The following is a 14,351-nucleotide window of genomic DNA, read 5'->3' as shown; positions in this document are numbered from 1 at the left end:
ATGGGCACCGTTTAATCAGCTGCCAGCACTGCTAGAATAGCTAGAATAAAGCAGGCAGGAGAAGGTGAGAGAAGCTGACTTGCTGCGTCTTCTGGCCTTTATCTATCTCCCGTGCTGGATGCTTTCTGCCCTCTAACATCAGACGCCAAGTTCTTCAGGCTTTGGACTCTTGGATTTACACCAGTTGTTTTCCAGGGACTCTCAGGCCTTTGGCCACAGACTGAAGGCTGCACTGTCGGCTTCCCTACTTTTGAGGTTTTGGGACCCGGACTGGCTTCCTTGATCCTCAGCTTGCAGATAGCCTATTGTGGAGCTTCACTTTGCAATGGTAGGAGTCAATACTCCTTAATAAACTCCACTTCATATATACATCTATCCTATTAGTTCTGTCCCTCTAGAGAACCTGACTAATACAGTGACTACAAAGCTTTTCTTTTTAATGTATGCTTGGGTATGCATACATAAATAGCATTATATACTAAATTAACTTTACCAGTTGGTGGCATATTGTTTGAATAAATTGCTAAAGTCAACTTACTTGTATTTCATGTTGGTATCTTATACTACCATTAATAAGTTAGATCAATCTGAGGTTTTATTTTCTTGTGCTATATCTATCACTTTTAGTATTAAGCTTATAATGAAGACCCTTGACTTCTCCTAGAATTCCCCAAATTATTTGATTATAAAATCTTTTTTATTACTTGTTAATATTAAGTTAGAGGACAAATAACAGACTGGGAACAATATTACAACATACATATACCAAGGGACACTTAGCAAAAGTTTATAATGAGAAACTGTATAAAAAGAAAGAAAGGAAGGAAATAAAAAGAAGGAAAACTACCTTGTGAGAAAATGGGCATACGATAGGGTCTGAATAGGTAATGAACAGAAAAAGAAATCTAAAGATTTGAAAAGATGCCCATGTGAAAGGAAAATAAATCTCAGGACCCCAAACTCACTAAGCCAAAGGGAAAAGTCAAGCTGTGAACTGGGTCACGCAAACCTGCCTCTCATTTGGTTCCTAAATAAAATAGCTACAAAGATAAAAAAGCTACATACTTCCCTCACAATTTGCCCACAAGGAAATTCCGTGTGGGCCCCAAGATCTTTATCCTAAAACAGTTCTGTTGAATTTCACCCTGACAATGTAAATTGACAGCTTATCTTCACAGGTATGGGACAAAGGACAGAACTCAAAATCATCCTTCTGTTTTCCTGAGACAAATACGTGTCTGATTGCTTCCTCTGCTCTATGTTTATATTATCTTATGTAAAAATGCAGATTCACTGAGCAAGACGGACGCATAAGTGACTGTTCCCCTACCCTCCTCTCACATGTGAACGGCTGAACAAAGACTGAAAAGGATGCAACCATTTGCTTCTTAACTTACCCACACCCTTTAAAAAATGTTTTTTCTCTTTCCTGAAAACCTGCTCCTTTCCTTTTAAACACTGAGGTTCCCAGAGCCTCTTTGGAAAAAGCATGGACCACATTTTTCTCGTGGCTCTGTGTTCTTTCCTGGGTATATCCTTAACCTTGGCAAATAAACCTCCTAAAATGATTGAGACTTGCCTTGATCATTTTCTTTGATCAACACCCAATCTCATTAGAATGAAACCACTTAAAATAAAAGTGAGAATTTAAAAAGTCATTTCATTGAGTAAAACTGAAGTGACTAAAAATATCTAAGGTTGGCCAGGATGTGGGAGGAGCAGTGTTCAGAACTGTAAGAACAGCTATTTTGGATAGAAATTTGGCAGAATGTATTTTTCAAAAAGAGCATATTATTTTAAGAGGTTTCTACTGTTTCCATAACAAGTTACAACAAACTTCCTGACTCAAAACAACATGGAGGTCACAAGTCCTAAAATCAAGGGGTTGGGAGGGCTGATTCCTTCTGGAAGCCTTCATGGAGAATCTGTTGCACACCCTTTTCAGCTTCCAGAGGTTGTCCGATTCCTTGGCTTGTGGCCCCATATCACACAGTATTTTCTTCCCTCTCCCTCTGTCATCACGTCACTTCCTTCTTCTGACCTTTTTTCTCTCTCTTCTATGGACCCTTGTGATTACTTAGGGCCCACCTGGATAATACCAGATAATCCCCCTGTCTCAAGATCCTTGACTTAATGATATCTGCAAAGTCACTTTTGTTACATGAGGCAACATTCACATGCTTCAGAGATTAAGATGTGGAACTCTGGGGAAGAGGCATTATTTAGCCTACGATGTTGTTCTGTCAAGCAATTGTACTTCTTGTTTGCCCAGAGAAATTCTTACACACAAACAATAAAGATATATGTACAAGGAAAATTGTATTGGAAAAAATAAACTAAATGCTCAAAAATAGATAAATAATGAAATAGAATGCAGTACTATTAGAAGACAGAGTACTATGAAGCATTAAATAAATGAGGTTTCAATACATGTACTGGCATGAAATAAAATAATCTTGTATCAAGAGGGAAAGTGAGATTCCACATGTGAGTGAGACCATACAGTGTATTTCTGTTTATGTCTGACTCATTTCACTTAAAATAATGTCTTCTAGGCTCATTAGTGTTGTTGCAAATGCAGGATGTCTTTCTTGTATAATGTCGATGGACATTTATATTTTTTCCATATTTTGGCTTTTGGGAATGAGGCTGCAATGAATAAAGGAGTGCAGATATCTCCATGAGGTGTTGATTTCATTTCCCTTGGGTAGATACCCAAAAGAGGGATTGCTGGGTCATATGCTGTTTCTATTTTTAATGTTTTGAGAAGCCTTTGTATACTGTTTTCCATGGCAGCTGTACCAATCTGCATCCTCACCAACAGTGCACAAGCATTCCCATTTCTTCACACTTTCACCAACACATATTATTGTATATGGGAAATTTGCTAAGAAAGCAGATTTTAGGTGCTCTCACCGTACATACATAAACATAACTATGTGAGGTGGTGAATATGTTAATTTGCTTGACTGTTGCAATCACTTTACTATGTATATGCATATCAAAAGCATCATACCTTAAATACATACAGTAAAACAGGAGGGAAAGTAATTTGGTAATTTCCATTTGTATTTAAGATTTGTTTTATGTGTGCATTAATACAAATATAAATGTGTAGAAAAACTGCTGAAATAGACACACTCCAAATTATTATAGGAGCCATCACTAGGAGAGGTCAGGGGCTGAAGTGGAAAGTAAGGGTGACTTTATGTTGACCCTAGATATTCTATACCGTTTGAGTTCTTTTCTTTTCTTTTCTTTTTTTTTTTTTTTTGAGATGGAGTCTCGCTCTGTCGCCCAGGCTGGAGTGCAGTGGCGCGATCTCGGCTCACTGCAAGCTCCACCTCCTGGGTTCACGCCATTCCCCTGCCTCAGCCTCCTGAGTAGCTGGGACTACAGGCACCCACCACCACACCCGGCTAATTTTTTGTATTTTTAGTAGAGACGGGGTTTCACCGTGTTAGCCAGGATGGTCTCGATCTCCTGACCTCATGATTCACCAGCCTTGGCCTCCCAAAGTGCTGGGATTACAGGCATGAGCCACCGTGCCCGGCCCTTGAGTTATTTTCAACAACAAAAATGCTGTTACCTATTATTTGTATAAGAAGAAATAAGTTCACTGTAAAAAAATGCATGGGAATTAAATAGACCATTCCAAGTAACTTTGAGGGGGTAGGAGGGAGGCCATGACATTGCAAGATAAACCATTTCTAAATGAAGGCAGAAAAAGATATACTGGATTTATTTTAGTTCAGCTATAAAAACAAAACTGCCAAAATGGAGACTTAAAGTATGCAAAGACTTACTACCCACCTCTGATTTATAGGTATTCTTTATGTATTAGCTAAAGATTTATTGTTAACTTTGAAAATAATGAGAAAACAGAGAAATGGTCCTTAAATACCAGAGTCCTGTGAGTGCAGAAGGATTTAAGGATAGTCGAGGAGTCCTTGGGTTCGTGGAGCAATATTCGTCCTTACTACAGGTGGTGTACATGGACCATTCCATTTCATAAAAACGTGCTGTTGCAACCCAGTAATGCATTGCCACCTGTATATTGTGAACTGGTCTACTGTTAAACTTCTTGGTGATGGATGGACTGTTAGTTGTCTTGTTCAACTCACCTTTAGAGTCTCCCCTGCCACATCACCTTCTAAGGCACCTACTTCTGTACCCACAGCTCAGATATACTCACCCTTCATTCATCTGGGTCTTTGCAGAGATTGTTCCTTCCTGGGATGATCTTTTCTACCACCTTCTCCATCTAGTAAAATACTTATCTTTACACTATCTACTTCATGGGGTTTCTCTTCCCTATTTCCTACCTGGCCAGGCAGTTGGCTATGCCTTCTTCTGTGATCTCAAGTCACTGAAATTTTTAAATTTTTATTTCTGCTAAAGTAATACATGCACATAGTTTACAAGCTGTAATACCGCTACAAGGTTGGGAACAAAACACATGCCCATTTCATGCCAGTTCTGTCTCTCCAGAAGTCACCACTTTCAATTTCTTCCACCATTACTTCTAGATTTTACTCTTTATTGATAAAGAACATGCTTATGCTGCTACTTTTTCATTTAAGACATTATCAAGTGACTTCCTACTATAGAATGTGAATATTTAGTTACCATTACTGACTTCCTTTCCCTCTCCCCACTATAGTTATATCAAACTTTTAGTTAAATTAACATTCAGTATGCACATGAATATGACTATAACTATTGTTCACTTTGGATTAATTTTCTTTCTTGTATATCTTAATTTTTTTCTGAAATTAATGAATGCCTTTATTATTTGCTTCCTGATGAGGTGACTTTTGGGCAAACACCTGAAAGAAGAGCGGGGAACCATGGAGATACTTGGAAGATGAACCTTCCGTGAAGAGGCAAGCACTAGTTCAAAGGTCCCGGGGTGGGACTGTGCTTGGAGCGTTTGAGACCCAGCAGGAAGGTTGGCATGGGTGGAGTAGAACGGCAAAAGGAAGAGTAGTAACTGATGCAGAAGAGGTGGCACAGGCAAAATAATGGAGGGCCTTTTAGACCATGGTGACATCTTTGGGTTTTATTCTGAATGTGATGGGAAACCATGGAAGATTCTGAACACAGAGATGACATGGTCAAACACCTGTCTGAGATTATTCAGACTGCTGTAATGGGCAAAGACAGTGTTGGATTATGGGTAGGAGCAGACAGAGCAACTTAGGGGCTATTGCCATAGTCCAAGGCAGAGATGATGGTGGCTTGGACCTGAGTGGTAGCAGTAGGGAGGATCCAAAGTATTTGAATTTTGGATATATTTTGAAAGTGGTTTGTTAATAGATTGGATGGGAGCGTAAAGTGACACAAAGAAGCTGTTAATTCCTGTTTTCCCCTCTCTAATACTAGGGAAAAGAAACTGAGGAATCAAGGACTTCAGTGACTTGTACCAAGCTATACACTAGTTCGAGGACAGCATCTATCATATTACCTGGCACATAGTAGGTACTCATTAAAAATGAATTTTACTTCTGTTGTGTAGACTTCAAATCCAGCGTGGTTTTCCGTATCCTATTCCATCACTTCTCAAGTTAAATACCTATTATTTATTTCAATCTATCAATTAATCAAATTAACCAACAGTATTTATAAATGTTCATTTTGTTTGCAGTTTTGTGGAAACAGAAGTGATAATTCTGGTTATGACAACATCACCACCACCACTACCAACAACAACAAATATTTACTGTGTAGCTATCATCTATTAGCTACTTTTCATACAATAATCTCGTTTAATCCTTGTAACAACATAATGGGAATGGTATTATCATTGCTTCCATTTCACAGATGAGAAAACGCAAGCTCAGAGAAGATAAAATTATTCCCAGAGCCACGAAGTTACTAAGTAGTGCAGCCAGTATTTGAACTATAGTCGTCTTAGGAAATATAAAACCTGTGTCAAAAGAACTTATGAAAGACGTTTTCTTCTTGGCAAGGAATGATCAGTGAACAAGACATGAAGGTGTGTAAATAAAGTGGTTCTATCTTTTGTGTTCTGGAGATCAGAAACAGAAGGCATGGATCTGGAATGTAAGGTTGATTTTGAAATTTGGGTAAGATTTAGACGGAATGAAAGGAGAGGGACCCTAAAAGAGGAAGGGGGTGGGTACAGTCTAATTAAAGGCCTACAGGTGAGCAGAGTGTTGCTGTGAGGGGCCAGAGAGAAGCCTGTTTGGCTGTAGGAAAGCTTCAGGCTCAGAAACAGTGGCACAGCCGGGTCACACCTCTGATCCTGGCCTACCCAATGATATAACAAATTCCTAATGGAGAAATCTTGTGTTTTTCTTTGCAGTAGAGGCTCATTTAAGAACTTTACTGGCCTTGGACACCCTTACTTTTAGGGTTTCCTTATGCTGCATCATAAAAAATACAAAAATGCACTCACGTCTCACATTAAATATAATTTTATTATAACCATATATAATAGGATTTTACAATGTGCCTGCCTAGTTGAGGCCCTGGCAATACATGCTACATTCCAATGTGAGGTATGAGGTGACTATGCAGAATTCAAGAAGGTTTCAGAAGATTAGCTTTTTCGACTTTTCAACCCTTTACTCTAATTGAGGATATAAGAAAGTCAGGAAGTTAGAGATTAAGAGGAAACTTCCATGAGGATTACTGGTGCATCCCATTCACTGTGCCTTCAAGGGAGGATGTGGGGCAGCTACCCCTTTTCACATGAAATATGGAAGGAGGGACTTCAAAAAGACTACTCAGTGAGCTTAACATGTTTCTCCTGCAGTTTGACTGGCACAGGGGACTGGGGTCTAACTTACATCCCAGAAATCTAGAGTGCATACACTACTCGGGCTAGCTCCGAGACATGTGGGCAGAGTATTCAGCATGGGGGGCCTCTTAGAGCTTGTTCAGGGAAAGGTGGTGTGGAAATCTCCAGTGGACCAGATGTGAGCCATTTGCATGGCTCAGCCACCATAGGTTGTTTTAGAACTTGCCCAGGTGTTTCATTTGAAGGACGAAAGGGAATTGCCAGACTCTCGGGAGAAGGCAGAGAAAGCAATCTGTAGGGGTGAGGTCCCCAGTGACCAGCAGAAGCTCTCCAAAAAACATATGTGAGCATCTCAACAGAAAAGGGGGCAGCTTTCCGTCCATCTCTGGTGCCAACTCATAATGACTTGAGTCTGACTGCCCCTCTTTTCCTTCCACCTTTGCCTCTCAACCATGGTTATCCAAGTGGGAAAAAAAGTTAATTGTGAAAAATGAGAAAAGAAAAGAGTGGCTAAGCCTCGTGCCCTCCTCACCTTCCTTCCAGAGTAAATTTATGAGTTTAATTTAGTTGACATACAGTTATGTGGTTGCCACTTAATTACTTACCAATTTTGATTTTATAGATTAAAAAGTATATTTTGAGGCTAACATAATATTTTATTCTCTTATCTTAAACATTTAACATAAAAACCTTAAAGGGTTCGTGTGTCTCACAGAACCTAAAGGGCAAAATGGTCCTGGGTTACTGGAGCAGGAAGATCCCTGGGATTGGATTTAAAAGATGTAAATTCAAGTCTCTGCTCTAATATTTAAGTTTATGGCTCTGGCCTAGTCTGTCCTCCTCCCTGGGCCTTGGTTTTCTCATACATGAAGTGAGGAGTTTGGATCAGCTGACTTTTCACGTTCTGGCTGGTTCTAAGATTCCCATCTCTGGGATTTCATTGGTAGCTTATAGAACTGAACAGATAGTCCTAAGAAATGTTTGCTTGCTTAAAGAGTAAATCAGTGACAGCTGGAGCCCACCCTAAACCCTCCCAACATTGTCCTTGCATCACTTGGGAATGCCAAGGTGGTCTCTGGGTCTACCAGCCCCTGAGGGATGAGCAGGTATGGCAGACAGTCCTCCTACCTTGTTGAGGGTGTTGAGAGCTGCCTGCGCTGCCATGAGTGCTGGCTCAGCCTTTGCCAGGTCCTCCTCACAGTCCTTCTGCTTCTGTTTCACCTCTAGCATGATGAGGGCCACCTTCTGCTCCTCCTCATCTGCCATGGCTTTCTCTCTGCTCACTTTGTGAGTCTCCACACCCACCACCTGAATCAGTTTGTCTGCATCTTCATTTTTCTGTTTCAGCTCTACTTCCTGGGTGGCCAGCTTTGCTTTCAGATCATCCACCTGCATTGGAGAAGCACGGGACTTATCAGGAGTCGTGACTGGAGGGACTGTGGGCACTGGACTAGTCACTGGCCTGTTGGGCATGACCTGAGGACCCAACTCTGCGGAGCAGAATAGATGACAGCTCCTGATACAAAGGTACAAAGCTATGCTCTCAGATGGGACCAGGCTCCCCGACCTGGGTTTCTTTCCCAGGAACTCTGGATGTCCTCTCTCCACCATAGTAAATGTGCTTGAATATTCTAAATTACATGTGCCCTGACCTTTCTTTTTTACTTCTTTTTTTTTTTTTTTTTGAGACAGAGTCTCACTCTGTCACCCAGGCTGGAATGCAGTGGCGTGATCTCGGCTCACTGCAACTTCCGCCTCCTGAGTTAAAGAGATTCTCCTGTCTCAGCCTCCCAGGTAGCTGGAACTACAGGCATGTGCCACCAAGCCCAGCTAATGTTTGTATTTTTAGTAGAGATGTGGTTTCACCATGTTGGTCAGGCTGGTCTTGAATTCCTGATCTCAGGTGATCTGTCAGCCTCAGCCTCCCAAAGTGTTGAAATTACAGGCGTGAGCCACCGCACCCAGCCCTGACCTTTCTCCTTGATGCCAAAACAGCTTAGGCTGCTTCTCACTGACATTGGTAGCTATTGCTTATAAAGCTTCACGCACTTAACATAATACTTTTCATATAGTAGCCCCTTAATAAAGATCAGTCATAATTTAATTAAAAGTGGCCAGTGTGGAGTGTGCCAAAGATTTAACAAGATACAAAAAGGGAATGTCTATTGTGAATCCTGAAAGACTGACTGTCCAAGTGGACAATGATAGAACATATATAAAAACTGACCTCTGATCCACAATCTGAAGCAACCTGCTCAGGAACCAACCCCTTTTCTACAATAACCAGCCCGGGAAGCCAGCTTGCTAAGTCAGACTTGTAGGAAGTTGGACTTCTATCTCTAGTAATATTCCAGGAAGACAAACAAAAACCCCTATAGCAATTGGCTCCAAATGGCCAGGACCTGATTAACAATAAACAACTTCCTTAATTTTTATCCCTGCTTCCAACTGTGGACCAACCAGAGAAAGCCAAACATGCTCCCCTAACCAATCACATAGAACATCGGACTTCTAGTGAGCCCACCTACCGCAGGGTACACTGGAAGCCTTCCCTCTTTTTACTATAAAGTTTTTTCACTTTTCTGCCTGCCTTTGAGTGGCTAAGCACAAGTGATGGTGGCTGACTTTCTTGCTAGAGCAAGCTCTGAATAAATAACCTTTGATTGTTCTCAGGTGATTGGTCTTCATTTATTTACACAATCCTTACTAGAAATAGATGGCCAGATTAAAGTGGAACAGTAAGAATCCCAGTGGCCCAGGCCAGCTGAGTTTCCCATGCAGCCCAGCCTCTGAAGTCATATGTCACCTGGAGGCAGTAATAAAGTGATGGGAATATCAGCACCTGAGAAAACTTCTATTCCGCTCATGAGCTGGGAGAGAAGGATGTTTTCTATCTACTTTCAGATCAGCAGAGTGATGTGATCCCTGGACCAGCAGCATCAGCATCACCTAGACACTTGTTAGAAACGCAAACTCTCAAGTCCTAATCCAGATGTACTGAATCAGAAATTCTGGGGGTGGCAATCTGTTTTAGTGGTGACTCTGATGCCCATCTAAGTTTGAGAGTCACTGGCCTAGTGTAACGGCCTTTTCAGATGCAAAGGAAAGACACAGACCTATTTATTTCTAGAAAGTAAAGAAGCTATTTGTATTTGCAATACGGCCCATAACCTTTACATTCCAGAATGGCCTCTTGCCTCTCATTTTTCTGCAGTCTATTTCACACAACAACCAAAGGTTACTTCAGAGCTCCTGGAACACGTCAAACAGATTCCAATGCTTTATGATGCAAAATGCACAAAGGGAAAAATAAAACTGAGGCTTAGACGCTGCTGATAATTCCCTTTTCATGGCAGATCAAAAGAAAAGAAAAGGAAAGGGAAAAAAGAGAATGCTCTTTAATTTTGTGTATTCATTGAAACAGGAGACTTTGTGTTAACCTCAAATGGAGGCCTGCTCCCTAGAACTTGTCTTATATTCACAAGTTGGAAGGTTAATCCGTTTCCATCTCCTGTTGTTCAGCTGCAGAGAGTTATTTCTACAGGGACAAAGATGCAATTGTAAATCAAAATGATTGAGCGGCATAATCACTCCAGTCAGCAAACACACCAGTAACTTTTTGTTCCTTTTTAAATCTTGGGAGATTTGAGAAAATTGAAGTGGCTTTTTTTTTGGTTGTTGTTTTGTTGATTGCAGATATGGCTTATGACCTCAGGCCCAAGGTAAATAACCACGAGCACTGTGAATAGGAGCTTCACAGCTCTTAAACCATGACATGGAGTGACAGGAGGGTCCCATCAGTCAGAATTAGGGCTCCCCCAACCAAGCTTCAGAGGGGGCATAACTCAGGTCCATTTTATGGCTTTTCTGCAATAGAACGGGAAGTTGAAATGGTTACTTTACATCTTTCTCTTCTCCCTTATTTAAAACATCCCAGCTACACTTTGGAGGTCTCCTTATTTAGACACACCCACACTTGGATGGGAAGGTTGAGAGGGAGCATGCCATAAACACAGAAGAGACCCTTTTCCTCAGCCCTGCTGGTCCCCTGAATCGGGACCATGGTAGTAAATGGTGCTGACTGAGTGGGGTGACAATACAGTGGTGGTGGGTGATGGGGACCATGGTGGTAAATGGTGCTGACTGAGTGGGGTGACAATGCAGTGGTGGTGGGTGACCCTCCCTTCTTTAAGAACCAGGCACATGATGCTAAAGAGAGCAGTCATGATGTTTCTGCAGTGCTCCAGTCAGCTTGGGCATAAAACTGAGAAGGAATTGGAAGAACTGAAAAGGAATGTTTTCCCCACATTGCCTGTGGGGGAGAACTTTCTTTCTTCAGGAAGCTCTAGGATTTGGGGAAAGATGGGATAGCATCACTGGTTGCCAGAGAAGGAGAAGAAGCCCAGGGCAACCAGCAGCAATAAATACTCCACTGAGGGCTGGAGGCTATTATAGTTTGGATATTTGACCCTCCAAACCTCATGTTGAAAATTGATCCCCTATGTTGGAGGTGGGGACAAGTGGAAGATATTTGTGTCACGCGGGCGGGTCCATCATGAAGAGATAAATGCCCTTCCTGTGGGGGTGGGTGAGTGAGTTCTCACTTTATTAGTTCCCTTGAGAGCTGGTTATTTTTTAAAAGCCTGGCATCTCCCTCCTCTCTCTCTCTTGCCTCCTCTCTTGCCATGTGATATGTGCACACATCAGCTCCACTTTCCCTTCCACCATGAAAAGAAGCAGCTTGAGGCCTTCATCAGATGCAGACATTGGTGCCGTGCTTTGTGTATGCCTGAACTGTGAGCCAAATAAACCTCTTTTCTTTATAAATTGCCCAGCCTTAGGTATTCCTTTATAGCAACATAAACTGGACTAAAACAGAAGCTTAGAGATATTTTCCTGCTTACTCTGTGTCCATATAGTCATCCAACTCTTTCTGATATGAATTTGAATTTCAAGGAAGCTTTCCTTTTAGATACAGATGTCTCCTGCCTATGCCTGTAATGTTTGCCTGCCTAATAAATGTTCACCTTTATTCTGGTAACTTAGTTTCAGTTTCCTTTGGAGAACTCTCCCTTCCAAATCCTTATAGTTTCAGTGGGGTTTATTCCAGCTGTCATTTGATCCTGTCTTGGCCAACGAGAGTATCCAAGTCACAGAGATTCTTCAGCTATGGGAATACCAAGATGTACAGAATATCATGCAAGTCTCTAGCTCCAGCCCTGTTCAAATTAAGCCCTATCTTTGACTTTTCAGTTATACGAACGAATTCATTTATTTTATTTTGTTGTTTTGCCTAAACCAACTTCAGTTGGATTTTCACTGGTTGCCATCAAAAACGTCTTGATAACGACATCATGTAATCTCAAGATTTTCTCTTTCCTCTCTCTATTTCCCTCCCGTCCCTTCCCATCTTCCCTTCCTTCCATTTTTAGTTTTTTCTCACGAAATGAATTTGAGTTAGAATTTTTCAGTTACAACAAAAAGAATCCTAGTACATCATCATGAATTATGAAACTGTCAACTTCAGGTAAGTTTGATGACCTGAGACTATTTGAAAACCCCAAGATAAACTGAATTTAAGTTTCCAGATTGACAGATGTGTGGATTAAGTTCTATATGCAGGCAATTGGCAATGGCCTTGAGGTCTTTTATAAACATTTTTTCAATCCAACAACCCTCTCTTCCTCACGACTACACCTGAGTTAAATGTAGGTGCTGGGAGGACAGTGGCATGTGAGCAGTGCCAACGAGGGACAAGTGAAATCTAACTCAGGAAAGGGGGACCTGGCAATGCCAAGAGAGAGGATGCAATGACACCAGCTGTGAGACTTCAGCTGACATTGACGCAGAAACAGAAGATGCCACCTAAAGATCCAGTAGGACCAACACTGGCCACCAGAGCCAGTGAGAACTGGAGGAGTCCACCAGGATGTTTTGTCAGCTGTCTTTGGAAACCCAAGCCCACCACAGAGAGGAGAAGGAGGAAAAGTCCCTCCAGAGGGAAACAGGCCTGTGGGAGAGTTTTAACTCTGAACTGACTACCCTCCAAAGACTAAGTTTTTAACTTGCTGTGACTATGTCACAATGCAATGCAAGATTAATATTAAGAGCTTTCTACTCTTAAATGAATAAGATGGATCCAGAGCCATGTTGAATTCAGCTATAGAAAAATAAAGTTACATTTATGATCAGCTCTAAGGAGGAAATTATAAGTCTAAAGTTTATGAACTTTGACCAGGTGTGGTGGCTCATGCCTGTAATCCCAGCACTTTGGAAGGCCCAGGCGGGAGGATCTCCTGAGGCCAAGAGTTTGAGACCAGCCTGGCCGGCATGGCGAGACCCCATCTCCACTAAAAATACAAAAATTAGCTGGGTGTGGTGGCACGTGCCTATAGTTCCAGCTACTTCAGAGGCTGAGGCATGAGAATCGTTTGAACCTGGGAGGCAGAGGTTGTGGTGAGACAGATCAGGCCACTGCACTCCAGCCTGGGTGACAGAGTGAGACTCAGTCTCAAAAATAAATAAATAAATAAATAAGCAAATAAGTACGTAAATAAATAAGTTTGTGAACTTTACAATATAATTGTTAATTTTCGTCATTATTACAATTATCATTACTACTTCTAACACAATTATCATTGCTAAATAGATTTGTCTTTTATCTGAGCTAAGGCTGTAACATTCATTTAGCCTCCTCCCGCCAGATTACTAGCATCAAAACCTCTCATAATCAAGCAGTAGGATACCAATACAAAATAACTCAAGTCCTTAGCCTTATACCACTATTTTGATGGTATACTCCAGTCTTTTTATACTAAAGGAACAACTGCAGATTAAGAGTTTATTACAGATTTAGGAAGCATTGATACCATTTTTACTAGAAGAATCATTATTATAACCATTACCAAGTGTTTATGGAATGAATACCATGTGCACAGTATTGCCGAGAATTATCCTCCACCCCCACTCTGAGCTCACAGGTGATGTTAGGATTGTTCAGTGTTAATTTGCCTCTCCACCCTTCATCTATTCACCTATCCATTTATTCACCCATTTGTAGAGTGCTTGCCATGTGTCAGTTCCTGATGCTAAAAGAAAAATGAATCCTGGTCTCTGCCCTTGAAGGATTAACAGCAGTATAGCTTGATATATTCAGGAGAGGAGACATAATTCAAGGATGGCACCAGAGAGAAGGGAATGCATAACTGCTCGGAGTTTAGAAGGGGCTTCTGGGGCTTCTGCAGCAGTGGGGAACAAATTGTTCAGGTCTTGGAAGTGATGACAAGGTGCGGGTACATGTAAAGATACAGAGATGTGAACCAGTTGTAGAGTTTTGGGGGCACTGCAAGAGTCCTGTTGGACTCTAGGGTACAGTGTGGTAGAACCGAGGAAGAAAAGGATGCAGAAATACGCAAGGGTAGTGCTGGTCTAGTGTGCTACCAGCATACAGTCTGGGAAAGAGAATGTTATTCATTCAGTAATTTATTCATTCAACAAATATTTAATGAGTGCCCACTCTGTTCGGGCACTATTTTTTTTTTTTTTTTGAGAGGGATTTTCACTCTTATTGCCCAGGCTGGAGTGC

General features: G+C 41.3%; 1 protein-coding gene across 2 annotated transcripts in view; it reads right to left on the bottom strand.

Annotated features, from left to right (window-relative positions):
- The window catches only part of DNAH9 (dynein axonemal heavy chain 9), a 382,482-nt gene that overhangs the window by 125,679 nt on the left and 242,452 nt on the right, over positions 1 to 14,351 (bottom strand). For both annotated transcript variants that reach the window (XM_024235511.3, XM_054535462.2), the window contains one exon: positions 7,895 to 8,155. In XM_024235511.3, the coding sequence (XP_024091279.3) occupies positions 7,895 to 8,155 (261 nt within the window). The remainder of the gene's footprint in view (positions 1 to 7,894; positions 8,156 to 14,351) is intronic.

This window comes from Pongo abelii, chromosome 19 (genome assembly GCF_028885655.2).
Source record: "Pongo abelii isolate AG06213 chromosome 19, NHGRI_mPonAbe1-v2.0_pri, whole genome shotgun sequence".
Lineage (NCBI taxonomy): Eukaryota > Metazoa > Chordata > Mammalia > Primates > Hominidae > Pongo > Pongo abelii.
This window is presented reverse-complemented; position numbering and strand designations above follow the sequence as displayed.